The 27,942-nt window shown below is 36.4% G+C and overlaps 1 protein-coding gene across 6 annotated transcripts in view; it reads left to right on the top strand.

Moving 5' to 3' along the window:
• The window catches only part of NUP62CL (nucleoporin 62 C-terminal like), a 98,698-nt gene that overhangs the window by 37,345 nt on the left and 33,411 nt on the right, over nucleotides 1-27,942 (top strand). For all 6 annotated transcript variants that reach the window (XM_055337395.1, XM_055337399.1, XM_055337397.1 and 3 more), the window contains 3 exons: nucleotides 16,858-16,970; nucleotides 18,499-18,597; nucleotides 23,175-23,331. In XM_055337395.1, coding sequence (XP_055193370.1) covers nucleotides 16,858-16,970; nucleotides 18,499-18,597; nucleotides 23,175-23,331 — 369 coding nt within the window. The remainder of the gene's footprint in view (nucleotides 1-16,857; nucleotides 16,971-18,498; nucleotides 18,598-23,174; nucleotides 23,332-27,942) is intronic.

The raw sequence follows: 27,942 nt of genomic DNA, 5'->3' as shown, positions 1-27,942 counted from the left end.
AAGTATTTTCCTAGTTTATTTACATTTTATTTTTCTAAGAGTTTTTATAGATATTAAAATATCCTAATTTTTTTAATTAAGCTTTTTATTTTGCCATAATTGTGGATTCTCATGCCGTTTTAAGAGGTAATAAAGATTCCACATACCCTTTGTCCATTTTCTTCCAGTAGTAACATCTTGCATAACTATCACACAGTATCACAGACTGGATGTTGATATTGATCATCGAGATATAGACTAGTCCTATCACTACAGGGATGCTCCATTTTGCCCCTTCAGAGCAACTGTTACTATAATTTTGTAATTTTTAAAATGTTATATAAATGAAATCAATATGAGATATTTTAGGAATAGCTTTTTTCACTCAGCATAATTTTCCATAGATTCATCCAGATTGTTGTATCAGTTGTTTGTTTTATTGATGCATAGTATTCCATGGTGTGGATGTACTGCAGTTTATGTAACTATTTTCCCATGGATGGCTATTTGTGTTGTTTCTACTTTTTGGCCATTATGAGTAAAGCTGCTATGAACATTTATGTACAGGTTTTTTTGTGAACATAAGTCTTCATTTCTCTTGGATAAATGCCCAGGAGTACAATTGCTGGATCATATGGTAGTTGTATATTCAATCTTATAAGAAATTGCCGAACTGTCTTCCATAATGGCTGTACCATTTTACATACCCATCAGCAAGTATGTGTAATCCACTTTCTCTGCTCTTTCACTATCATTTGGTATTATCACTATTTTTCATTTTAGCCATTCTTGCAAATAGTGATATCATATTGTGGTTTTTATTTATATTTCTCTAAGGGCTAATGATGTTGAACATCTTTTCCTGTGCTTATTTGTCATCTGTATATCCAATCTGTCCATGTCTTTTAGAGTCTGAAAAAAAGCATTAAAAAATAGTGAAGTATTATATGGGTCCTTTTTACAAAGGGACTTGGGAAATGTCAGTGGATAATAGGGTTTTACAAAAGACAGAGTGCTGATCAACTGGGATTTTTTTCTCTGGTTAGATTTACACCTGAGTATATCTCTTTTTTTAAAGTGATTGTAAATGGTACTGTATTTTTAATCTCATATTCACTTATTTATTGCTAGTATGTAGAAATATAATTGATTTTGTTTTGTTTTTTTTTAATTTTTTTAAATTTTTATTTATTTATGATAGTCACACAGAGAGAAAGAGAGAGGCAGAGACACAGGCAGAGGGAGAAGCAGGCTCCATGCACCGGGAGCCCGACATGGGACTCGATCCCGGGTCTCCAGGATCACGCCCCGGGCCAAAGGCAGGCGCCAAACTGCTGCGCCACCCAGGGATCCCAGAAATATAATTGATTTGTATGTTTATCTTGTATCCTATGACCTTGCTGAACTCATTTATTCTAGGAAGGGTTTTTTTTTTTTTTTGGAGATGTCATCTGAAAATAGGGAAAATTTCACTTCTTCCTTTCCAGTTTAGATTTTTCCCCCCTTGCTTTAATGTAGTAGCTGAAAGTCCTAATACTATATTGGATAAGAGTGATGAGAGCAGGCATCTTTCCTCTTTTCCAATCTTAGGGAGAAACATCTAGTTTCTCATTAAGTATGGTGTTAGCTGTAGTTTTTTTTATAGATGCCCTTAATCAAGTTGACGATGTTCCCATCTATTCCTAGCTTTTTGAGACTTTTACCATAACGGAGTATTTAATTTTATAAAAGCTTTTTCTTCATTAGGTAATATGGTCATGTGGATCACACTGATTGCTTTTTCAAATATTATACCAACCTTGCATCCCTAGAATAAATCCCACTTGGTTGTGGTCTATAACCCTTTTATACATTGCCAAATTCTATTTTCTTGTATTTTGTTTGATTTTTTATTCTTTCATTCATATTCATAAGAGATACTGGTCTGCAGCTTTCTTTTTTATTTTGTCTGTTTTTTAATCAAACAATGATACTGGTTTCATAAATTAAGTTGGGAAGTGTTTCTCCTGTTTTATTTTCTGAAAGAAATTCTTTAAACATTTGGTAGAATTCTCCAGTGAACCCATCTAGACCTCAAGATTTGTTTTTTTAAGAATTTTAAAATTATGAGTAAATTCTTAACAGTTATAGGATTACTCAAATTATCTATTCCGTATTAGTGACTTATGGTAGTTTGTATGTTTTGAGTTGGACCATTTCTTTTGCATTTTCATTTTTTAAACTTTTTAAAAAATATTTTATTTATTTATCCATGAGAGACACAGAGAGAGAAGCAGAGACACAGGCAGAGGGAGAAGCAGGCTCCAAGCAGGGAGCCCAATGTGGGACTCAATCCCAGATCTGGGGATCATGCCCTGAACCAAAGGCAGATGCTCAACCGCTGAGCCACCCAGGCGTCCCTTCTTTACATTTTCAAATTTGTGGTCATAGTATTATTCTTTGGACGTCCACATGGTGTGTCATGATCTCTTGTTTCATTACTGATATTGGTAATTGTATCTTTCCTCTGTTTTCTTTTTCAACCTTAGAGGTTTGTTAATTTTATTGATGTTTCAGGGGTCAACTCTTTGTATCATTGATTTTTTTCTATTTTTTTGTTTTCCATTTCATTGATATTTGCTCTTTATTATTTCCTCCTGCTTGCTTTGCATTTATTTTGCTCTTTTACTAGATTTTTAGGTGAGAGTTTGGATGATTGATTAGAAATTTTTCTTCTGTTTTTAATTTTTAAAATTGAGAGATAATTGACATTATATTAGTTTCAGGTGTAGAACATAATGATTCACTATATGTATATATTATGAAATGATCAAATAAGTCTAGTTAACATCCATCACCACACAGTTACAATTTTTTTTCTTGTGAATAGAGCTTTTAAGATCTATTTACTCTCTTAGAAACTTTCAAATATACACTAGTATTAACTATTGTCACCATGCTGTACATCTTCTTTTATAATGTGTACATTTACTGCTATAAATTTCCCTGCCAGCAGTGCTTTAACTACATCCCACAAATTATGGTATGATGTATTTTCTTTTTTTTGTATGATGTATTTTCATTTTCATTCAATTCAATGTATTTTTAAATTTTTTGTTGAAAAAAAAAAGAAAAAAATTTTGTTGAGACTTCCTCTTTGATCCATGGGTTATTTCAGTGTGTGTTTAGTTTCCAAATGTTTGGAGATTTTCCTATTGTTTTTTGCTTTTGATTTCTAGTTCGATTCTATTGTAGTTGAAGAATACACTGAATCATTTCTAGTCTTTTAAATTAGTTGAAGTTTGTTTTATGGCCCCAAATAAGGTCTATCTTGGTATATGTTCTGGGGCACTTGGAAATAATGTATTCTGCTTTATAGGATGAAGTGTTTTATAAAGGACAATTAGATTCTGATGTTTAATGGTTTTGATGAGGTCTATATCCTTGTTGAGTTTCTGTCTAGTTGTTCTATCAATTGGAAAGAGAAGGGTGTTGGAATTTCTAACTGGGATAGTGGATTTATCTATTTCTCCTTTCACTTTTATCAGTTTTTGATTCACATATTTTGAAGCTCTGTTGTTTAGTACATATATACAATTGCTAAGATTTATTGGGGAATTAGGCCTGTATGTAATAACATTATGTAATATGCCCCTCTGGTAAGTTTTTGCTCTGCAGTCTACTTTGTCTGATAATAATATATCCATTCCTACTTAATATTGTATAGTATTTCTTTTCCATCTTTTTATTCTTGACTTGCCTCTATCATTTTTGAAGTGAGTTTCTTATAAACAACATAGAATTGGGTCATAGTTTTTTAATACCCTCTGTCAATCTCACTTTTTTAAAAGATTTTATTTTTTATTCATGAGAGACACACTGAGAGAGGCAGAGACATAGGCAGAGGGAGAAGCAGGCTCCCTGAAGGGATTTGATCCTGGGACTCTGAGATCATGCCCTGAGCTGAAGGCAGACACTCAACGACTGAACCACCCAGACGTCCCTGTCAATCTCACTTTTAATTGGATTATTTAGACCATTTACATTTTCTGTTATTATTGCTATGTTAGGACTTACATCTGCCACTTAATTTTTTTTGTTTTGTTTATATTTTTCATTCTTCTATTTTCTGTTTCCTGCTTTCCTATTGATTACTTGAACATGTTTTAGAATTCCATTTTGGTTTAATTATAGTATTTGTGAGAATACCTCTTTGTACGGCTTTTTTTAGTGGTACACGCATATATAGTCTACTTGTCATTTTACCTGTTTTGTGAGATATAAAAGCCTTCCTCAGGGTGCCTGGGTGGCTCAGTCAGTTAAGTGTCCTACTTTTGGTAGCAGCTAAGGTCTTGATCTCAGGGTCATGAATTCAAGCTCTGAGTTGGACTCTATGCAGGGCATGGAGCCTACTTTAAAAAAAACCTTTCTTCCTGTATATCCCTTAACCCACCCTTATTTGTAATGTAATTGTCTTAAATTATTTTATCTACATACATTTAGAACCATATCAGACTGGGTTATAATTTTTGTTTAAACCATCAAACATAATTTTAAAAACTTAAGACAAACAGGAAAATCTATTGTATTTACCCATATTTTTGCTTTTCTATTTGTTGTTTCTTCCTCCCTGAGGTTCCAAGATTCCTTCTTTTGTCATTTCCTTTCTGTTTAGAGAATTTCCTTTAGCTGTCCATTTAAGGTGGTCCGTTGGCAACAAATTCTCGGAGTTTTCCTTTTCAGTATCTTAATTTCCTCTTCATTCCTGGAGGATATTTTCACTAGCTATAGGATTCTGGGTTGGCAGTTCTTTTCAGTACTTGAAAAATACAGTGATACTTTGTTCTTGCCATGATGTATCATCATGGTTTCTGATGATAAATCTGTCACTTAAGTAGTTTTCCCCCTATAAGTTAGATGCTATGTTTCTCTTGCTGCTTTTCAAGATTTTTTTAAAATATCTTGGTGTAGACATCTATTGTTCTATCATCCGTTTCAGTGATTCTTATCTATCTGCTCTGTTCTCCCTAATCTTTTCACTTAGCTTTACATTTTGGTTATTTTTTTTTTCCAGTTCTCAAATTTCCATTTGGTTCCTCTTCATATCTTCTGTTTCCTTGCTGACGTTTTCTATAAATTTCTTTTCTTTTTTTACCCCCCATTAAGGCTATTTTTTCATGTTTCAAGCGTGTTTAGTTTCTTGTTGATGCATTATTATCACAGATGCTTTCGGTCTTTGCCAGTTAATTCTAATATTTCTGTCATCTTTGTATTCTCATTTTTCACTCAGTTTGAGGCCTTCCTGGTTCTCGGTAGGATGAGTGTTTAATTGAAACCTGGACATTTTCATATTATATTATGAAACTCTGAATCTGATTTACACTTTTTTTTTTGCTTTAGCTGGTTTAATTTGACATTGCTTTAGCAGCAGAAGAAAAGGGTGCTGCTTTGTTACTCTAAGGTGGGAGTAGAACTTCATTTCTCCCTTGTGTCTCCATTGCTACCCAAGGCATGGGTCTCCTAGTTACTGGTGGGTGAGGATGGAAATTTCTGCTCCCAGTGTGGTTTTCAGTGTCACTGTAAGGAAAGGATTCATACACTGCTGTCAGGGATGAAAAACCTGGCTCCCTACTTGACCTTCTCTGATACCACTCTGGTGGGGTATTAGGACACCTCATTCCAGTCTCATATGGGTAGAAAAGTTTAGGCTCCTTGCTTAGTGTTTAGTAATTAGGAAATGGGGCCACAGTGTTTTGTGTGGTGTTTGGTTGTACTAGAGTGGTTATTGTCTAAAAGTTTTCTGTCTTATTTGTCTGCTCCTTTCCTTGTCTTTCGTCTACAGAGCAGGCTTTTATTAGGGCTTTTATGGGTAGGATCTATATCCATTGTTATATCAACGTTGCTAGCCTATTCAACTCCAAGCCTGGGAAAGACAGCGCAAAAAGAAAGCCTGTATCATTCCTTGGGTCTCAAGATCTCTGTTTGCCTTCTTCTCACCCTTTCTTAGAGTCTTCTTATGTTTGTTTTATATATAACGTTTTAGTTAAACAGGGGTTTTATTTGAATAAGGAAAAGTACATGTATCCTATTTTCCTGGAAGTCCTTAATTTAATTTTTATATTTTAACATCTCTTAATTTCCTGAGTTTCTCTCTCTGGCCAAATAGACCTTTTCATCTCGAGATCCTTAATTCTTTTTTTTTTTTTTAAGATTTTATTTGTTTGTTTATTTATTTATTTATTTATTTGTTTATTTATGAGAGACACACAGAGAGAGAGAGGCAGAGACATAGGCAGAGGGAGAAGCAGGCTCCATGCAGGAAGCCCTATGTGGGACTCCATTCTGGGACTCCAGGATCATGCACTGAGCCAAAGGCAGGCGCTCAACCACTGAGCCACCTGGGTGTCCCCCTTAGTTCTTTTTATACTTTTATTATGGTTTATATTTTTAAGGAATCATTTTTTTCATAAATGATTAGTGAGTAAAACCATTATATTTCATTAAATAGCAATTCTTTTCTATTGATTTGAGATGCTGTCTTCCACATACAGCAAATTATATATGATTAGTTCTACTTCCAGACTTCCTATTCTCTTCTATTGATCTGCCCTTTATAGTTCTAATATCACCATTTTAGTTATTGTAGCATGCCCCACTATCTTGTAGCATAGGGCCACCTTTCCCAGTCCTGTTAAGAAAAATTCTTGATTATTTTCTAGGGCCAACAATTTATTAAAATAGTTGGTTGGCAGCCTGGGTGGCTCAATCAGTTAAGCATCTGACTTTTTTTTGTTTGTTTTGTTTTTTAAATTGAAGTTCAATTTGCCAACATATAGTATAATACCTCAGTGCCCATTACCCAGTTACCCCATACCCCTGCCTGCCTCCCCTTCCACTATCCTTTGTTCGTTTCCCAGAGTTAGGAGTGTCTCATGGTTTGTCACCCTCTCTAATTTTTCTCACTTATTTTCCCTCCTTTCCCTTATAATCCCTTTCACTATTTCTTATATTCCCCATATGAGTGAAACCATATGATGATTGTCCTTCTCCAATTGACTTATTTCACCGAGCATGATACCCTCCAGTTCCATCCACATTGAACCAAATAGTGGATATTCATCCTTTCTAATGGCTAGGTAATATTCCTTTGTGTATGTGTATATATATACACAATGAAGGACATCGAGGCTCCTTCCACAGTTTGGCTATTGTGGACATTGCTGCTATAAACATTGGGGTGCTAGTGTCCTAGCATTTCACTGCCTCTGTATCTTTGGGGTAAATACTCAGTAGAAGCATCTGACTTTAGCTCAGCTCGTGATCTCAGGGTCCTGGGATTGAGCCCCATGTAGGGCTCCCCAGTCAGTGGGGAGTCTGCTTGTCCCTCTGCCCCTCCCACCACTCATGTTTTTCTCTCTCTCTCTCAAATAAATAAAATATGTAAAATAGTTGGCAGTTTCTAATGTTCTTAAACATCAAGGAATTAAGGGTGATTTGGGTATCCTTAGTACTAGATGGAGAAAATTATATAAACCCTTCCTCTAGTCCAGTGGTTCTCAACTGGAGATGATTTTGCCCCCCTGTCCTATTTTTGGTTGTTGAGACTGGGGAGGTGCTACTGGCAGTAGTGGGTAGAGTCCAGGGATGCTGTTGACCTTGAAAATAAAACAGCCACTTATTTTGCCAGCAAGATATGTTTGAATAGCAGAGGAATTGCAATTTGGGACAAGCAGTGTATGGCAAAACTGCAGGCAAGTCTGGAGAACAAAGGAGGAGAAAGCCCTTTTCTAGAGGAAAGGGGGGAGTTGGGAGGGGCTGTTGTAAACCAAAAGTCCATTGGAGTTAATTGGGAGATTGAAGTGTGTGGCTTTTCATTCACTGAGTTTTGGAAGTCTCTCATTGGCTGGGCTGTTGTTGAGCAAGGAGAAACTCTTCCTCCTGCTGGAGTAGTAAAATAGGTTTGTTTTATTGTTTTCCTTTTGGACCTGCAACCGGCTGCAATAAGTGGTATGATATGAGAGCTCCCTCTCCTGGTCTTCCAACCCCATTTTATTTTTTTATTTTTATTTTTTTAAATTTTTATTTATTTATGATAGTCACAGAGAGAGAGAGAGAGAGAGAGAGGCAGAAACACAGGCAGAGGGAGAAGCAGGCTCCATGCACCGGGAGCCCGACGTGGGATTCGATCCCGGGTCTCCAGGATTGCGCCCCAGGCCAAAGGCAGGCACTAAACCGCTGCGCCACCCAGGGATCCCTCCAACCCCATTTTAAATGAAGTTTCTTTTATTCAGTTTCACACTGCAAAATATCCTGCAGTGCACATAAAAGAAAACCTTGTGTCCCCTATACTCAGTACCTCTGACACCAGATAGGAGAGGTTCTTCCCACACTAATCAATTCTCCAATTCTGGACACCAGCTGGGTTTCCTACATTTAGTACACATTTTAAGGTCTCAGTTCCACAACTGTCTACTACTTCAGAAAACAATTGTGAGCTCCAGGTTATATCATTTGTACTTCTCACCAACTTCTTAGAAGTTGGGGGTTCCCATGACCCCCTCCTTGGGTCACTAATGTGCTAGAACAACTCACAGAACTCTAGAAAATCCTTTACTTACAATTACTGGTTTATTATAAATGTTACAACTTAGGAACAACCAAATAGAAGAGATACACAAGGCAAGGTATGGGGGAGCGGCCTAGATCTTCCATGTCTTTTCCAGGTGTTGTCACTGTTTTAGCACCTCCATGTGTTCACCAACCCAGAAGCCCTCCAAACCCCTTCATTTAGGGTATTGATGGAGGTTCTATTAAGTAGGCATGATTGATTAAATCATTGGCCAGTGGTGACTGAACTCAATCTTTAGCACCTCCCATTTCCAGAGGTTAGAGGGTGGGGTAAAAGTTCTAACCCTCTCATCACTTGGTTGGTTCCTCTGGTAACCAGGGCTCATCCTTAAGGGCTCCTTAAACTTCACCTTATTAACATAAATCAGATTTGGTTGTTAAGGGCTTGTTATAAATAACCAGAGGCTCCTTTCACCTTTATTGCTTCTGGAGCTATTTCAGGAACAGGGGACAAAAGCCAAATATTATAACAAAAGATGTCCCTAACACTTTTGTCACTTAGGAAATTACAAGGGTTTCAGGACCTGTCCAGGAAAGGGAATACAGAGTAAATATACATTTCTTATTATATCCCAGCATGGGCTAGTCCTCTACAACAAAGAATTACCTGGCCCCAAATGTCAGTAGTGCCATGTTGAATAACCTTGCTCTAGTTCTATGATTAGGAAAACAAAACCATCTCTTAAATCCTTTCTTATTTCAGAGAAAGATTCCTCTAACTTAAAAGCAAATCATATTAAATGGCATTTGCTTCCTTAGTTACCTCTGGGTATATGATTTAAGGTCAGGCCCTGAAATTATGCCAGTACCCAAGACAAATGATCAGGATTTAAAACATGGGCATAAATCAAGTGCAAATTCAATTAGCTCTAGTGAAGAAGTTTCAATAATATGGCCAGTTATAAATACAAACATCAATAGTGTACCCATGTTTAAGCAATAGTAGTTGGTAAATATATATAATGAGAAAAGGTCCATCAACAATTTCAACCAAAAATTCAAAGTGCCTAGCAATAAACTTTTAAAATCTGCATGACCTATATAAAGATAACTCCAAAATTCTACTGAGGAATATAATAGAAGACATTAATAAATGAAGACACCCACTGAAGGCATAGACTTGATATACAAGATTGTCATTTATCTCCACATTAACCTACACATTTAATGTAATTCTTAAAAAACCATAATGGGAATTGTTAAAAAACAAAATTCAATCAAGTAAATTTGAAGATCCACTTGGCTTTTTAAGCAATTCATGAATTGGGCAGCATCCCATCTAGCAAGAAGAGTGATGCTCTGAGAAATTGTACAAAATGAAAGGTCTTTGTGGGAATGAGGGTCGGGCAAGAAGTTACTAGTAAAAGAAAAGAAAGGTTTCTGGCCAGATGTCTTTTGGGTGGAAGGAAACAGCAGGGTTGTTTTTTTTTTTTTTAGGGTTTTTTTTTATCATGCAGATTACCTCCCTTAGTGCTGATCAGGAAATTTCAGATTGAGTTTTGAAAGGTCACATTTCTGGAAAAGATTGAAACTATAATTAAGTTGAGTGGTTTCCTGTGGTGGTGAACAAATCACTCCCAAATTGGGCTTTTTTTTTTTTTTTTTTTGAGGAAGGAAGGGAAAAGTGGGACTTGACTATAGTTGAATCTAAAGTTTAAATGGGGAAATAAATACATGAGACTAGTCAACTCCCCCACCTTTTTTTGAAAGTGCACATACACTTTGGGGGCAGGGGGAGGGTCAGAGGGAGAGGGAGAAAGAGAAATCTTTTTTTTAAGATTTTATTTATTTATTCATGAGACACACACACACACACACACACACACATACACACACACACACAGGCAGAGACACAGGCAGAGAGAGAAGCAGGCTCCACGCAGGGAGCCCGACATGGGACTCCATCCCAGGTCTCCAGGATCAGGCCCTGGGCTGAAGGTGGCGCTAAACTGCTGAGCCATGCCACCTGGGCTGCCCAAGAGAAAGAAAAATCTTAAGCAGGCTCCTCGCCCAGCCCAGCACAGCGCCCAGTGTTGGGGCTCAATCTCAGGACCCTGAGATCATGACCTGAGCTGAAATCAAGAGTTGGTTGTTCAACCAACTGAGCCACCCAGGCACCCCTCAACTCTTGTTTTTTGAGGAAGTAATGATGGAGTACTTGTAGGAAAATACATGAAAATGTATGTTAACTTTATTCTCTTCCTATAAATTTAAAATATTGTGTAACAAAATAAATAAATAAATAAAATACTGTGTAACATAAGAGCACATGAATTCTAGTGCTGTAATAATTGAAACTTTCTTGTAGAACATTGATAGAAAAATTAATGAAAAAATTTAAAGTACAGAAATAAACCTGGGTCTATGAAGATGGCATTTCAAATTTGTGGGGAGAGGATGCAGTAGTGAGTAAATGAATTTCAGTAGCTGGCTAAACAGCTGATTTGGGGCAAAGGGGATTAATTTTTGCCTAAGAAGATCATCAAAAAGAAAACCACAGGGCCAAAATGGTATCACTTAGGTGAAGGCCCCAAGTCAATAAAACAGGCCTTAACACCTAATCCAACTGCAGTTTCAACCTCCCCCAGAAATCTAAGTCTTAACTAGCCAATCAGGAATTTTCTGATAAGCACCAATGAGGTAATCTGTCAGTGGGCCCTCTCCATCTCCTGAAAGAAGATGAGGTCATCTGCATCATAACATTCCCTGCCCTTTCCCCTAAGAGAAGGTTATCTTGCCTGAAACAATTCTTTTCTTTGCTTATCATTTTCTTGCCCCACCTTCCTTCCTATAAAAACCTTCCATTTTGTACAATTCCTTTGAGTGCCTCTCTACCTGCTAGATGAGATACTGCCAGATTCATGAATTAATAAAGCCAGTTAGTAGATCTTCAAATTTACTCCACTGAATTTTGTTTTTTTAAGAAGAGCAACCAAAAGAAATACTGGGTGAATTAAAGATAGAAAATGAAACAATAAATATTTTTTTAAAAAAGCACAGGTAAATATGAAAATATGTAAATAATATGTCTTGGGTTGGGGAAAGGACCTTTATATATAATTTAAAAATATGTAATATATTCAGTCAGATGGTTCAAAAATAAGACTGTACATAGTACACCTAGATATACTATGTCCCATCTACCTGGTATTACCCCTACCCCCTCCACTCCCTCCATTCAACTGACCACTGTAATTGTATGTGTCCTTGTATATATCTTTCCAGTTTCTTCATGGATTTGCTAGCAAATAAAAAAATATTCTTAAGCCCTCTACCTTTATTTTTGTTTACATAAATGATGCATACACAGTACTCTGTACCTTGCCTTTTTAATCTTACAAACTTTATACACTTACTTTAAACATTTTGAAGATCTTTTCACATCCGTCAGTATATAGACAGCGCCCTCAGTATTTTTTGTAGCAACATAGAATCCCATGGCCTAGACGTGCTATAATTTAGCTAGTCCTTTGCTGCTAGGCATTTAGGTTGTTTCCTCATTTACTAATACAAACAGTGATGTCATGGCTCTCATTTTACATGTCTTTTTATTTTTTATTCTTTTTAAAGATTTTATTTATTCATGACAGAGAGAGACAGACAGACAGACACAGGCAGAGGAAGAAGCAGGCTCCATGCAGGGAGCCTGACATGGGACTCGATCCCGGGTCTCCAGGATCACACCCCGGGCTGAAGGCGGCCCTAAACCACTGGGCCACCAGGGCTGCCCTACATGTCATTTTATAGGTGTGCAAGTGCATCTTCACTGATACATTTTGAGAAGAAATATTAGTGGCTCAAAAGATAGGTTCATTTAGAATTTTTCGAACATTGGCCACTTGTTTTCCAGAGGGATTATACCAATGTACGTTCCTGTTAGGACCCTCAGAAGCTGTTTGTTTGTTCACAGTGTCTTTAACACAGTGTGTTACTAGTTTTTTATTTCTTACCATCTGTTTGGTGAAATTGTTCTCAATATAGTTATAATTTGTGATTTTCTCCTAAAAACTAGGTTAAACACCTTTTATATCTTTAAGAGGGGAAGGCATTAGAAACATAATACGGAGACATAAACCAGAAAGGAAAAAATGATGGAAAGATTTGACTACATAAAACATAAAACCGAAATAAAAACACAAATGACAAACGGGTTGGGAAATTTTTGCAACATTTTTTTAGAGGGGGAAGGGGCAAAAGGAGAGGGAGAGAGAGAGATTCTTAAGCAGGCTCCACACCCAGCATGAGATGGATGCAGGGCTCTATCTCACAGCCCTGAGCTGAAATCAAGAGTCAGTCGCTCAAACTGACTGAGCCACTCAGGCATCCTACAACATTTGACTAAGTAGCCTTGATATATGTTTCGATAATAAGACAATACTCTAATGAGAAAATCAGAAGATGACATGAATAGCCAATTTTGAATGAGGAAATTAAAGTAGGCATTAAACCCATAATAAAAATGTAGCCTCACTACTTGGTAATGAATTATAAATATTAGAACATCTTTTCTGTAAAACTGGCCATCTCTTTAAAAGTACACTACACGTTTCTAGATGAAACAGGGATACTCTACAATACACATTTTAAATGGTTGAAGGTATGTGGTAATGTTTCCAATTCCTTCCCAGCATCTCTCTGTCCCCTTCACCATCAGTGACCCTAGATCTTTTGGATAGCAGAGTCTTGTTATGTATTGCCATGAGTTGTTCAGCAGTTGGATGTAGGCAGCAACAGATTCAAGTGCAGTTCCTTATTAAGTACTTTTTCCTTTTGAAGAGGAAATAAAATGTAATTATATATTGGAGTCTGGAAAAAATGGGTTCAATTCAGCGGCGACTTTCATTGGGCACTTACTACCATGTGCCATGTACAATGGTCTAGAAAGGGGATGAAAAGATAAACTTCATTTTTAGTTAACCAGTGAATCTCATTTGTGTCTTTATATACTTCATTTCTCTAGCTCTATTTTTTTATACATTTTCCTTGAAATTTTAAAGAGGCGGGTAATCTGTTCTTGAAACTTTATCCCAGACTTCTATTTATTCCTTTTTTCAGAGTTTTATTATTATGTAATTCATATGCCCATCTAATTACCCATTGAAAACATACAATTAATTGGTTTTTAGTATATTCACCAAGTTGTGCAGTCATTACTGCAGTCAATTTTAGAATATTTTCATCTCCCTTAGAGGAAACTCCATACCCATTAGTAGTCACTGTCTATTCTTCACTCCCCCCAGTCCCTGACAACCATTCATCTGCTTTCTGGCTCTAAATTCCCCTATTCTGGACATGTCATCTAAAAGGAATCATAAAATATGTGCTCTTTTGTGATTAACTTCTCTCACTCAGCATAATGTTTTTAAGAGCTCATCTGTGTTTTAGCATATCACAGTGTTGCTTTTCCTTTTTGTGGCCAAATAAAATTCTGTTGTATGGATATACCACATTTTATTTATCCATTCGTCAGTTGATATTCATTTGGGCTATTTCTATCTTTTATCAGTAAGGAGTAATGCTGCTATGAACATTCATGCACATGTTGTGTGGATATATGTTTTCATTTCTCTTGTGTAGATACCCAGGAGTAGCATTACTAGGTCATATGACAATTCTATATTTAACACATTGAGGAAATGCTAGACAGTTTTCCAAAGTGGCTGTACCATCTTACATTCCCATCAGCATTGTGTGAGGTTCCCAATTTCTCCACGTCCTCACCAACACTTGATATTTGACTTTTTGATTATAGACATCTTAGTTGGTATGAAGTAGACTCTCATTGTGGTTTTGATTTTTAATTTCCTAATGACTAATGACCTCGAGTTTGTTTTCATGTGTTAGATAGATGGCCATTTACATCAGCAACTTGGCATCTTTTCAACCGTTCTTTTGTAGTCCCATCTCCCTCTGGCCACAGCCTGGAAAGAATCTCGACTTTTAAGGATTTGCGTCATTAGATTTTGCTTACCTGGATAATCCAGGATAATCTCCCTATCTCAAGGTACTGAACCTTAATCACATCTGTAAAGGCCTTTTTGTGAAGTAAGGTAATATGTTGCAGGCTCTGGGTATTAGGAGGCAGCTATCTTTGGGGACCATTTTTCTGTCTACCATACCATCTTAAAAATACTAAATCTTCTGATCCACAAACACGATATATTTCCATTTATTTAGGATGTCTTTAATTTCTTGCAGTGATGTTTTCTATTTTCCCGGGTATAAGCCTTGCACTTCTCTTGCTAGATTTGCTCCTAAGTATTTTTGAGAAATTATTAGTGGAATGATATTCTTAATTTCATTTGTGGATTATTTATTGCCAGTATATAGAATTGTAATTCATTTTATTTGTGTTGGTCTTGAATCCTGCAAATTTACTGAGCTTGTTTGATGTTCTAATAGATTTTTTTGTGGCTGCCATAGAATTTTCTATATTCATGATCAAGTCACCTGTGAATAGAAATAGGTTTATTTCTTCCTTTTTGACCTAGATGCCATTTATTTTTGTTTTCTTATCTAATTGTTCTCTCTAGAACTTCTGATGTATTGTTTGGAAGAGCAGACATCTTTGGTTCATTCTTAATAATAGTGGGAAAGTATGCAGTTTTTTATCATTAAATGTGATGTTAGCTGTGGGTTTTTCGTTAAGTGCCCTTTATCATGTTGGAGAAGTTCCCTTCTCTTTGTAGTTTGTTAAGCATTTTCATCATGAAGCTGTGTTCAATTTTCTCAAATGCTTTTTCTACTTCTATTGAGATGATCCTGCTTTTTAAAAATAATAGCATAATAGAGGTATAATTCACATATTTTAAAATTCACCCTTTTAAAGTGTGCAATTCAGTCTTTTAAAAAAAAACATTCACAGAGAGTAACCATCATCATGGTGCAATTCCAAAATATTGTTATTACCCCAAAAAGAAACCTGGTACCCATTAGCAGTCACTCCCCCCATTACCCACTCCCAGCTCCTAGCATGTACTAATCTATGTCTTTTGATTTGCCTATTTTGGACATTTCTTATAAATGGAATCATACAATATGTAGCCTTTTGTGCCTGACTTCTTTCATTTAGGGTGATATTTTCAAGATTCATCCAAGGTGAGTACTTGGTTCTTCTGATCTCAGGCAGAGGACTATTCAGCTTTTTCTTTCCCTCATTGCCCCTGGTAAACTAGCTGGCCTACAGCCTCAACTGTTACTCTTATGAAGCTACTTGTTTCCTCTAAATTGCTTAGCACCAAAAAAAAATTGCTTAGCACCAAAATCTCCACTTTCTTTGAGATAGAGTCCTTTGGCTTTAATTTCCTCATACTCCTTTTCAAATAAAGTCAATTCTTTTGGGTATAGCTTGGGAGCTCTCTGTTTTTAGGGGCCTCCTTTTACCTACCCCTGGGCAAAATCTTTGAAATAGTGCTTTGGGCACTGTGCAGGGCCAGTTTCCTCTGACCCTCTTGCTTATCACTTCAGGCATGGAAACTCAGTGCTATAAGGCAGTCAGAGTAGGGGTGATGGGCCTCCCGTATTCTTAACCTGTTGTGCCTGGTGTAGGGCCTCTGTCCTATGAATGAGGGCTGACTAAAGGAAGGGAGTCCCTCAACTTTTGGCTGTACTCACCAGGAATTTCAACCCATTAAATCTTTGTTGGAGGTGATTTGCTGGATGCTTGCCTTGCCCAATGAAATATTATATCCCTTAGTTGGGATCTGGGGCCACTATTGTTGGCCATTCCTGCCTGGAGTGTGACTTTCTTCAAGGTCGGGGGGGGGGCAGTATAGAGGGAAGGTAGGGAGTGGGTTGTGGTTCATATTCTAGACTCCCACTGGTATAACTGAATCTTAGCAGATTTTCTTGAATAAATGTTCTTTATTTGCTGTGTATCTTTAGGATGATTTCCTGAGATTTCAAATTGTTTTTATTATTGTTGTTGTTTTTTATTATTATTATTACCAGTTATGGTTGTTTCACTGAGGAATAGGTCCCCAGGACTTCTTATGTTGCAGTTCTAGAAGTGGATCCGATCCCCCACTTAAATTTACTTTTTCAGTAAAGTAGAATTTCTTATGATGGTGCTAGAAGGCTGGCTGTGCTAAGCAGTACTGATAAAGTATTTTTTTTAAATCAGGCTTTTATTATGTTTTATTTATTAGATTTCAGAGTATCTGATTTTCCTTGATTTGTTTCAGTTTCTCCATATAAATGTACCTTGTTATAATGGTGTTTTATATTTGAAAAATTATTCTTTGGTGACATATTTTTCTGCTTGTTACTTAGATTTTTAGGTTTGGCTTCAGCATCGACTGCTGACGCCACTACTTGTTCAGGCACCATGCTGTTTACTTCAACGTCAAATGCTTCTACTTCTGCTGCTGCTACTGGGCTCTCTTGTAAGTTACTGGTTGCAAAGAAAATATTGTTATTTCGCATCAAGCCATTTAACTCACTTTGCCAATATAAGCTATGGAACTCTTGGATCTCATAAATTATCATTAAGCTCCAACCCATCTGTAATTGCTAATATCAATAGTAGTTTTGCTTCAGAACCTAATTGTCATGGCTTTAGCTGTGAATTTTGTGTTAACATGATTATTCCAGCTTAAAGTGACAATTTTAAGCATATAATTAATTAACATTGTAATGTTTTGAAACAACTTCTTGAAGCTAATGGGAATAGGAATTGTGGGAGTTTTGCCAAGTATGTCTGAAGGGAAGAAGTCTTATTATCCATGTGAATAAGATAAAATGGGAATTAAATGTTGGAGCCTTGCTATCATGTGTTTTTCTAGATAGAGCAGGTTTGTGGTCCTTACATTTTATCTATCAGAAGTGATGGATGACAGAAGGACTAGTTTTGGGTTTTAATTGACAGTGTGTGTTGCTTTGTGGCTTCTCTCCATGAAGAGGAACATCTGGATGCTTTGAGCTGAGAAGTGGGATATTAATTTTCTTGTAATCCCAATTTCTTTGCTATATATCTTACATTAGTACAATAACAGATGTTGAGCAATTCTTTCTTACAGGTCCATATAAGCTGACTCTGCTTTTGAGATATCTTCACAGTACCATGACATTTATCATTAGACTTTGTTATTTTAATTCTAGCTGTAATATGATCCCCCCCACAGCCCTATTACAGCGAGATTGTCACATTCCTGGGAATAAAACTTTCTGGGAATTGCTCATGCCTAGTTCAGGGTGAAAAATAATGGTCTGTCATCCCTATCCTCTTGTGAAATTGGCATAGTTACACTTGGGTTGTATTTTCTACCTAATAGACTTCCAATTTTGAGACACAATTAACCTTTTGGTACATGTAAGCAATATCCTTGTCCACCACAACAGATTTTGTGAATATGACCATGCCTGAGGCTGAAAGTTATAATTGTTGAATGCATTCCATTTTCAGCCAAAGACTTGCCCTCTGACCTCTGGCAGGCTTGTTTTCATTCCTGTCTTTGAGGTCCTTGCCAAATGAAAAGAATTCTCAACCATAGTATATGTAACCTCAATTAGGTAAAACATATATAAAGTTAACTTATTTTAAGTGTACAATTCAGTGATCTTAATAACTATATATCTTACATTAGTACAATAACAGCAAATGTTGAGCAATTCTTTCTTACAGGTCCATATAAGCTGACTCTGCTTTTGAGATATCTTCACAGTACCATGACATTCTAGTTTTAGAATATTTCTGTCATCCAAATAAGATCTCTCAGTCTCAGATGACTACTAATGTATCTTCTGTCTCTGTAGATTTGCCTTTTCTGCACATTTCTTATAAATGGATTTACCATAGGTTTTTGGAGTTTAGCCAGAAGTTTCTAAAAGGCTCTTCAGATGAAAAAGACTCTATAAATTATTCACTGTTTTTAAATTAAAGTGTAATGGGTAATATTATGTTATTCTCTGCAGTTGGTGCTCCAGCAACTTCAATGGGCACATTTGGTGGCATAACTTTGGGATTTGGATTAAAATTCCCTGGAGCAGGTGGAGCAGCTCATACTGCATCTAGTAAGATTTTAGAATTACTGGGGTGTATGCTGTGTTTGGATACTCATTGGAAATGTGCTGTGTAACAAGCAGTAAGTAAGTTGTATTCCATAGTTTTTAGGACTAAGTAAGTTTTGATCATTTCATCATAGTATGCAAAAGGTACACCAATAGTGATGATTGCCAAAGTGTAGTGAGACATTTGATACCAATGATGCTACTTTCTTTGAGATGACCATAATTAATGCTGCTATCAAATTCTTGTCAACTTTTAAATTTAAGAATTTTTATTATTGAGCTTAGTGTTTACATTGACCCAGTATATTAGGATTGATAGTTCTTTTTCCCTTATGCTTAATTTAATTTTGACCTGTGTTAAAGTTGACCTTCTGCAAAATTGATTACAAGAGTTTCCATCCTAAATTTGTTTCTGCCAGTTAGGAGATAGGTTGTCGGTTGAAGAGAACTTGGATAGTCGTAGCCTTATAGTTTATGGTGAGCTGCGTGGTCAGGGGTCAGTTCTTACTTAAACCTACCACTTAAGTCAGACTCCATCCTAGGAAAGTATTTTTTATTTGAAAAGTTTATGTAAGGCTGAATAAATCTTTCCTCAAACCTGGCATAAATGAAAAGTCACTCTCTTTTAAATTTAAATTATTTCTAAACAGAGATGTCCACCATCTATGTATTCTTTTGCATGATTGATACTTAACTGTGTTTCTGCTATGTACTAGGCAACTGGGCAACCCATGAGAGTTGTGAAGAGTGTGTCTTGAAAACTTTATAGGTTACTGTATTTACAAATAGCATAACCCATAATTTCCCCCGTAAAATGCTGAACAAAGAACTGATTCTTTCAGCCATGGGTTGTCACTGAAATATGAATTGGCAGGCTCTTCAGTGACTCTGCCATAACCCATCATCCCCTCCCTAGCTAGGTCTCAGATTCTGTCCTGTAAACTGGTACCTTTGCTACTAACCTATCCTTCCTGGCCATTCCATCCACCATTTCCTCATATACCCATCTCCCCATCAGACATATCTCAATTTGACACCCTTACCTCAGAGTTGGTTTTTTCCCCCTGCTCACTTTTCCTTTTCCCCAAGCATATTTACTAGCTCAGACTCTTTTCCTCACAAATCAGCCCTGTAGGGCAGTTTTCAAGGGGCTGTGTCTGCAAATTTATTGTCATTTGGGATTATTCTCTGCCCTAGGTATAATCAGCAAGTTTTAAGAGAAGCTTGCTTGTTATCAGTTTTATCTTTTGTATGGAAAATGTTTGGATAGGAAAATTGGATAGTAGGGTATTAAAGGATGTTTTCACTATTTTATATAACAATCTTTAAGACCATCAGAATGAGATTTATTTAAATGCAAATGTGTGCTTCCCTTTTACTACATGGATAATATACAGTTGACTGTATTTAGTTTAGACCAAAGTCATAACTTGCAAAATCAAACTGTGATGGAACCTTCATTCTCAAATCCATTGCTTTTTTTGTATTAATTGAAATACTATTGTTATTTGAGTATTATCTCCTATGCCAGAGCTAATTTACACCTTTTTTAAATGCCATAAAAGATAAGGAACAAAGATAAATACTGTTTAAAAAGGTTAAAATAATCATACCATTTTTTATGACTCAAGATTCTTTTTTTTTTTTGACTCAAGATTCTTTTATGTTTAGGCTGACAGGTATTAATTTCCTGAAGATATTATTCATCATCTTTGTGGAGATGTTTTGGTAGTGATGGTAGTTGCTTTTTTTATTATAAAAATCATACACACATGTATATATATATATGTATATACATATAACACTGTCTCTAGAGTGAACAGTTTGGTGTTTATCTTTCCAGCCTTTTTTTAAACACATACAAACATACATTGATTTGTTTTACAAAAATGAGATCATTATACATACACACATACACATAATCCTAGAATCTGCTACTTTCTTATGTATCATCTTTGCACATCTGTCCATGCTAGGAAGTCCAGATTGCTAAAAAAAACACAGCTTTGGGTGAAAAAAGCTTCCTAAGAAGAACTTTTTCTTTTTCTTAATTGTTTTTTTGTCTAGCATGTAGTAGTTACACAGTGTTTGAACGAATTAAATCAATAAAGGAGGGGTCTCTATCGTGTGATTAAGTTTCAGTATTTCTGGGGGAAGTTTCTTTTCAGATAAGATTTTTATCTCAGATGAAGATTTCAATGACATAGGATTGTAAGAATGCCCCGGGGGATCCAATCTGTCATCTTCCCTATCTATCACTTGAGTGATAAGTGACCCCAGGGATCCTTTGTGACTGGGTACCCTCTTTCCCGGTAGTGTTGATTCCACCCTTAAGAAGGTTAACCCAAAGAATGGAGGGCTTTCTTGTAAGCATTTTTGTGGCCAAAAGGGAAATGGAATCTCTTAAAAATCTAACCCAGGTATTGTAATGGCACTGAACTTTAAAGAAACTGGAATTTAAGAGTTCTAAAGGCAGCTTTAGGGACCTAAATCTATTGCATAAACATAATTCAGCTCTTCTCCCTTATTCTTCTCTTTTCTAACTTCTCATTTGTTTCCTTATCTCTTTTTCTGCTGTACTATTTTAGCTTATTCTTTTTTTAAAGTTTATTTTATTATTATTTTTAAGTTTTATTTATTTATTTTTATGACAGAGAATGAGAATGAGCAGGGGGAGGGGCAGATGGAGAAGCGGAGAAGCAGACTCCCTGATGAGCTGGGAGCCTGATATGGGACTCGATCCTAGGACCTTGGTACCATGACCCAAGCTGAAGGTAGAAGGCACATGCTTAACTGACTGAGCCACTCAGGTGCCACTTACCTTATTCTTAATTTTGACTTCCTCAGACTCCTTAATTCTACTTCTTTTCTGTCCTCTGTTGGTTCTTTCAACCCCCCTGCCTATAGTCTGATTCTTTTCAGACTTTTGGAAATATTTCCAAATTTCTGCTTACAGTTTGATTCTTTCCATATTTCTGAAATATTTCTATGTTTCTACTTATAGTCTCATTCTTTCCATAATTCTAAATTTTTGAAAATGAGATTCTGACCTATTTTATCCCTGCTTGGCTAGAGCTTTCTATGCCAGACCCTTGTATAGGCTGCCAGTAGTATATGGGAGGAATACTGTACTTCAGATGCCCACTCTTGTCCCAGTCAAATGTGAACCAGGAGGAAAGGACAGAATTAATGGTATAAAAAAAAAGAGTATCTGAGCTTGATCCCTCAGTAAGAATGGAGTGGTCCAGTTTCGGTCAATATAGTTCCATGCATATTTTGGCAGGCAACATTATTTATGTATTTATCTAGTATGGCCATTAACCTGAAAATTTTGCTAATTGGGAAAGCAAGGCTATTGTAAAACAAACAATTGTGTACATGTTATAATGTATTTTTATAATAAATTTCTTGTTACAGAGGCAGCATCTATTAATTACCAAGAACATTTGCAAACACAGAGAACCAAAAAGAAGAAAAGAAAACATTCACAGTCCCCATCAGCCACAGTTTTCTGTGAATTGTTCTTTTAAGTGCTCAGTGTGTAGGAAAAACCAAAAGTGCTATAGAAGTTCTGAAAACCAAGGGATAATGATGGAGTTGAAGAGAAGTGGGTGACAGATATAGGGGATGGAAGAGTTTGAGTTAGGCCATGAAGTATATTCAGGATTTCATCTAGAGAGGGCTAGGTATTCTAGTAGGGGTATGATGAAAAAAGACACATAAGAGAGAAGTTTGGGCTGTAGATGAAACTTTTAGAGGCTTTTACCTATTAGACTGGTGAAGATATATTGCCTGGTATGGGCTATAATTTAGAGAAACAAGCCCTCTCCCCTACTGATAGAAATGTAAATTGGCAAAATCTTTTTGATTGGGCACTTTGGCAAGATATATTAAAATATACAGGGCAGCCCCGGTGGTGCAGCGGTTTAGCGCCGCCTGCAGCCCAGGGCGTGATCCTGGAGGCCCTGGATCAAGTCCCACCTCAGGCTCTCTGATGCCTGCTTCTCCCTCTGCCTGTGTCTCTGCCTCTCTCTCTCTGTCTCTATGAATAAATAAAAATCTTAAAAAAATAAATAAAATAAGATATATAGCGTGCTGATCCTTTGATCTAGAGATTTCATTTTGAGGAATTAATTACACAGATATATTCATGTAAGTATGCAAAGATACAGATGTACAGAGAGTTTGTATAAGATTGCAATTATTCTTTCCTTGGAAGTTTAGTAGAATTTGTTAGTGACGTTATCTAGGTCTGAAGGTTTTTTTATAGGAAGAATTTTGAGGATTAATTCAATTTCTTTAATGATTATAGGCCTGGTTAAGTTGTAAATTTGCTTTCTCGACACACATATCCAAAATTTTAATTTTTAGCAGAAAGGTTAACCCAGGTATCTGGCCTGCTGTATGTCACTTCATATTATTTCATATTACAACAATGTTGAGTGCAAACCCACACAACTTTGAGTTCAATTTCACATTTTAAAAAATGCTTCTTGCTTCTCTACCTTTTATCCTGAATGATCAAGGACTAAATAAAATAAGCCTTTAATTTCTTACTAACATGCATTTTTATTTTCCAGCTACAGCATCAACAACAACTACTACCACTGTTACCATGACCACCACTACTACAACCACTACTGGCTTTACCTTGAACCTAAGGTCACTGACATCAGCTGGGATTAATAACATTGTTCCAGTCGGTATTAATTCTCTACCTTTTACTTCGACTGTTAAGTAAGCCTGTTTATTTGAAAATTTGTGTGAATTTATTTTTATTTATCATGTACAAGGTATGATTTGCTTGTATAGCTTTAGAATAGTGTTTGAAAATTAGGCAAATTACTCAAAGGAGTAGATGAAGGATTTCTATAGCTTAGGAAGTTGAACACTTAATACCACACCTATGTTTTATTACCATTATATTATTTCTATTACTAAGAATAGCTGACATTCACTGTGCAGTTATTATGTTTAATGATGTGACAGTGCTTTGCAAACATCATAGCATTTATTCCTCACAATAACTTCATGAGGTAGTCAATGTTTTTTGTTCCCATTTTATAGATGAGAAAACTGGAGTGCATAGAAATTTTATTATCTGCCTCTGGTAACTCTTGAGCCAGGATTACAATTCAGGCAGTTGAGCTCCAGAGACTGTATTCTTAGAATCTATGCCATGTTCCTCTCTAATTGTTTTTTAAATTAAACTTTTTATTTTGAGACCATTGTAGATTCACATGTGCTTCTAAGAAATGATTCAAAAAATTCTGTGTGTCCTTTACCTAATATCCCCAGTAATAACATCCTGCAATGCTAGAGTACAGTGATACAATCAAGATACAGGACAGTTCCATCAGCACAAGGATCCTTCCTGTTGCCCTTTTATAGCCATACTCACTACCAACTCCTCCTTTCCCTGACCCTGGGCAACAATGAATTGGGTCATGACCTGAGCTGAAGGCAGACGGTTAACCGACCGATGTATAATTTTTTTATACATTTTTGAATTAGTTTGGAAGTATTTTGCTTGAGGACTTTTATATTTAAGTTCATGAGAGCTATTAGTCTGTAGTTTTGTTTTTTTTCGTTTTTTATTCTGTCTTTGGTTTGGTATGTGGATAATACTAGCCTATAAAATGATCTGAGAAGTATTGTCTTCTCTTCTGTTTTATAGAATAAATTGTATAAAATTGTGTATAAAATTGTATTTCTTAAATATATGGCAGAATTCTCCAGTGAAAACTTTGGGCCTGGATATTTCTTTTTTTTGGAGGTTTTAAGTTACAAATCAATTTCTTTAATGGTTCTAGGACTATTTAGGTTATCTGTTTCGTCTTTCATGAATTTTTATAGTGTATGGTATTCAAGGAATTAGTTTGATTTTCTAAGTTGCTGAACTTATGAATATAAAGTTGTTTGTAGTTTTCCTTTTTGCACTTTTTAAAAAAGATTTTATTTGTTCATGAGAGTGAGAGAAAGAGGCAGAGACACAGGAAGAGGGAGAAGCAGGCTCCATGCAGGGAGCCCAATGCAGGACTAGATCCCATGACTCCAGGAACATGCCCTGGGCCAAAGGGAGGCACTAAACCTCTGAGCTACCCAGCCGTCCCTCTTTTTACACTTTTATTTTTTTTTATTTTTACACTTTTAATAGCTGTTTCATTTCTTATGTTGGTATTCTGTACCTTTCTTTTATCAATTTTATTCATCCTTTCCGAAAGAAGTAGCTTTTATTTCAATGATTATTCTGTTTTTCATTTTCAGTTGCATTGATATCTACGATTTATTATTTCTTTCTCTCTGTGTTGGGTTCATTTTGCTCTTTTTCTAAGTTCTTGAGGTATGAACTGAGATTGTTGTTTTGAGACCTTTCACTTTTCCTAATGTAAACATTTAATACTATAAATATCCTCACCATTGCATTAGCTGTATACTGCATACTCTTTTTTTTTTAAAGAAAAGATTGATTTCTAGTTTGAGTCCATTGTGATTGGAGAGCATGCTCTATATGACTTCAGTCCTTTTATATTTGTTCAGGTTCATTTTAGGATGAAGATAGAGTTCTTGGTGGATGTTCCACAGGTACCTGGAAGTTGTGTTTTCTGCTATTGGGTGGAATGTTTTATTTATGATGATGAGTTCCTACTTCCTTGTATTTTCAGATCTGTAACCTTGCATCTTTTGTCTCTATCGCTTCTTTCAGATGTGGAGAGCAGCAGTTTGAAATCCCCAACTAGAATTGTGGATTCTTCTGTTTCTCCTTTTAGCTCTACCAGTTTTGCTTTTTATATTTTTAAGGTTCTGCTGTTTGGTTTGGTTGCTTACACATTTAAGATTGTTGGCCTTCCCTGGTGCTTTGATTCCTTTATCATTATGCAGTGTCCCTCTTTGGTAATTTTCTTTGCTCTAAAATTGACTTTATCCATCTCTTTTAAAAAATTAATCTTGCATGTATATCTTTTTCCATTGTTTTACTTTCAACCTATTTGTGTCTTTGTATTTGAAGTGAGTTTCTTATAGATAGCATATGGATGGATCATAATTTTTATCCACTCTGCCAATTTCTGCCTTTTAATTGGTATATTTTGCACATTTACATATAAGCTATTGATATGTTAGGGCTCAAGTCTGCTATTTTATTACTTGCCATTCGTTTGTTACCTCTGTTTTTGTTTTTCCTTTTTTTTTTTAATTTTCCTGTGTGGAAAAAAACTTTGGTAATTCCATTTAGCTCTCTTTACTCTTCTTACCTTTTAAGTTTGTCTCAAGTATTTCTTCCATGTACATTATGTGGTGTTATACTTTTTGCTTCAACCATCAAATATGACTTAAAAATTCATGAGAAGTAGGATAGTCTATTATATTTACCCTTTTTGTTCATTTTGACTTTTTCCTTTATGAAGTTCCAAGCCATCTTCTGTTTTCATTTTTTTTTCTGATTAGGTAATTTTTGAGGGTAGATTTGCCAGCAACAAAAAAATCTTGCAAGAGAATAGCTTTATTTTCCTTTCATTTCTGAAGGACATTTTCACCAATTAGAGAAGTTGTGGTCAACAGTTTTTCTTTTTTTTACAGCACTCGAAAAATGTTGTGACACTTCCTTTTATGGTTTAAGATGAGAAAACTGCTGTCGTTTGAATTGGTATTACCTTTTAATTAATGTGTTGTTTCTCTCTGGCTACCTACAAGATTCTTCTCTTTCTTTATCTTTAGTTTTCAGAAATTTAAGTATTATGTGTCTTAGTGCAGATTTCTCTGAGTTATTCTTTTGGGGTTTGCTCAGCATCTTAAATTTGTAGATTTATATCATTTGCCAAATTTGAGTTTTCACCTTTATTTTTCAGAGTACTTTTTCAGTACCATTCTCTCTTTTCCTCTCTAATCTATCATCCTCCAATGATATGAATGTTATCTCTTATTATCATCCTCTAGGTTCTTTAGATTTTTTTCATTTTTTGTGTTTTTTATCCCTGTGCTGTTCTGAAATTCTATTGATCTACTCTCAAGTTCACTGATTCTATCCTTTGTCATCTTCACTCTAGTATCAAACCCACTAAGCAAGTTTTTTCTTACAGTTATTTTAAGTTTCAGTTCTATCATTTCCATTTGATTGTTTTCCATAACTTCGGTTTCTTTGCTGAGATTTTCTAGTTTTCATTTGTTTCTAGATAATTCGTAATTGCTTGTTGGAGCATTCTTTGATGATTGCTTTAAAATTCTTTTCAGAGAATTCCAACATCTGCTACCTCTCCTTGTCAGTGCCTTTAATTGTGTTTTCTCTTTTGAGTTGTGATATTTCTGGTTCTTGATAGGGCAGGTAATTTTCAGTTGTATCCTGGACATTAAGTCTATTACGTTAGGAGAGTCTGGGCCCTGTTTCATTTTTTTTTAAATCAGGAACCCCTCAGTCCTCTGACCCTTTCCTCATGAAAGTGGGGCAATGGGTCACGCCACTTCTTTGCGTCAAGTTGGGATGTTGGCTTAGCTTGCAGCTGGGTGTCTGGGACCCCAGAACAAGAGGAAGTGGGGGACCACTCATACTGCTTAGTTGCTGAAAGGTGGAGGCAGAATTTCAGCTTCCTTTCGGGCACCGCTGGCACAGAAGGAGTGAGGAAGCAGGATAGCAATGTTCTGTCTCTTATTACTTCATTTAGCCTTTTGATGCTGGTTTGGTATAGAAGCTTGGCTCCCTACTGGGGCCTCCCTGACACAGGCTCTGTAGAGAAGGGGGTCAGAGTGCTGACTAGCCCTGCTTTGCTCTACCTCCTTCAGTCTTGATTTTCCCCAGTAGGTTGCAGAGGTTAAGCCCTGCACCAAGCCCTGCTGACACCAGGGTGGTGGGATGTGGAGTCCTGACTAGCTCCAGTTTGCCTCACTTTGTTCAGTCTCAGTCATGCCAGGTGGGCACAGAGGTTAGCTCCCCATTGGGTCCCACTGACACCGAAGACAAGTGGTGAAGCCCAGTAGGAACTAACCCTTTCTCACTGATTGATTAAGTTGTGTTGCCCCTGGGTGGTTATTTAGATTCACTTTGTCACTTGCCAGTGCCAACACAACCCTGGTAGAGGGAAATAGAACACTACCTGCCACTGCTGAGCAGAGAATCGATGACTACCTCTCTGTTCAGCCCTGCTGACACTGCCCCAGCAAAGCAATCAGAGCATCGCCTGGTTCTGCCAGTCATTGGATGGAAAATCAGCTACCTGCTTAGCCTATTTGATACCACCTGGAAGGGGAGTCCGAGTTCTGCTTGGTTCTGCCCAAGTGGAGGATGGAAGATCAGCTGCTCACTGTTTTGTGGCCACTACTTAGACTGGGAACGGATCATTTTGACAAAGAGCTATG

The sequence above is a fragment of the Nyctereutes procyonoides genome, unplaced genomic scaffold, assembly GCF_905146905.1.
Source record: "Nyctereutes procyonoides isolate TBG_1078 unplaced genomic scaffold, NYPRO_anot_genome, whole genome shotgun sequence".
Taxonomy (NCBI): Eukaryota; Metazoa; Chordata; class Mammalia; order Carnivora; family Canidae; genus Nyctereutes; species Nyctereutes procyonoides.
The sequence above is the reverse complement of the archived record's forward strand: the minus strand, read 5'-3'. Positions and strand labels throughout refer to the sequence as shown.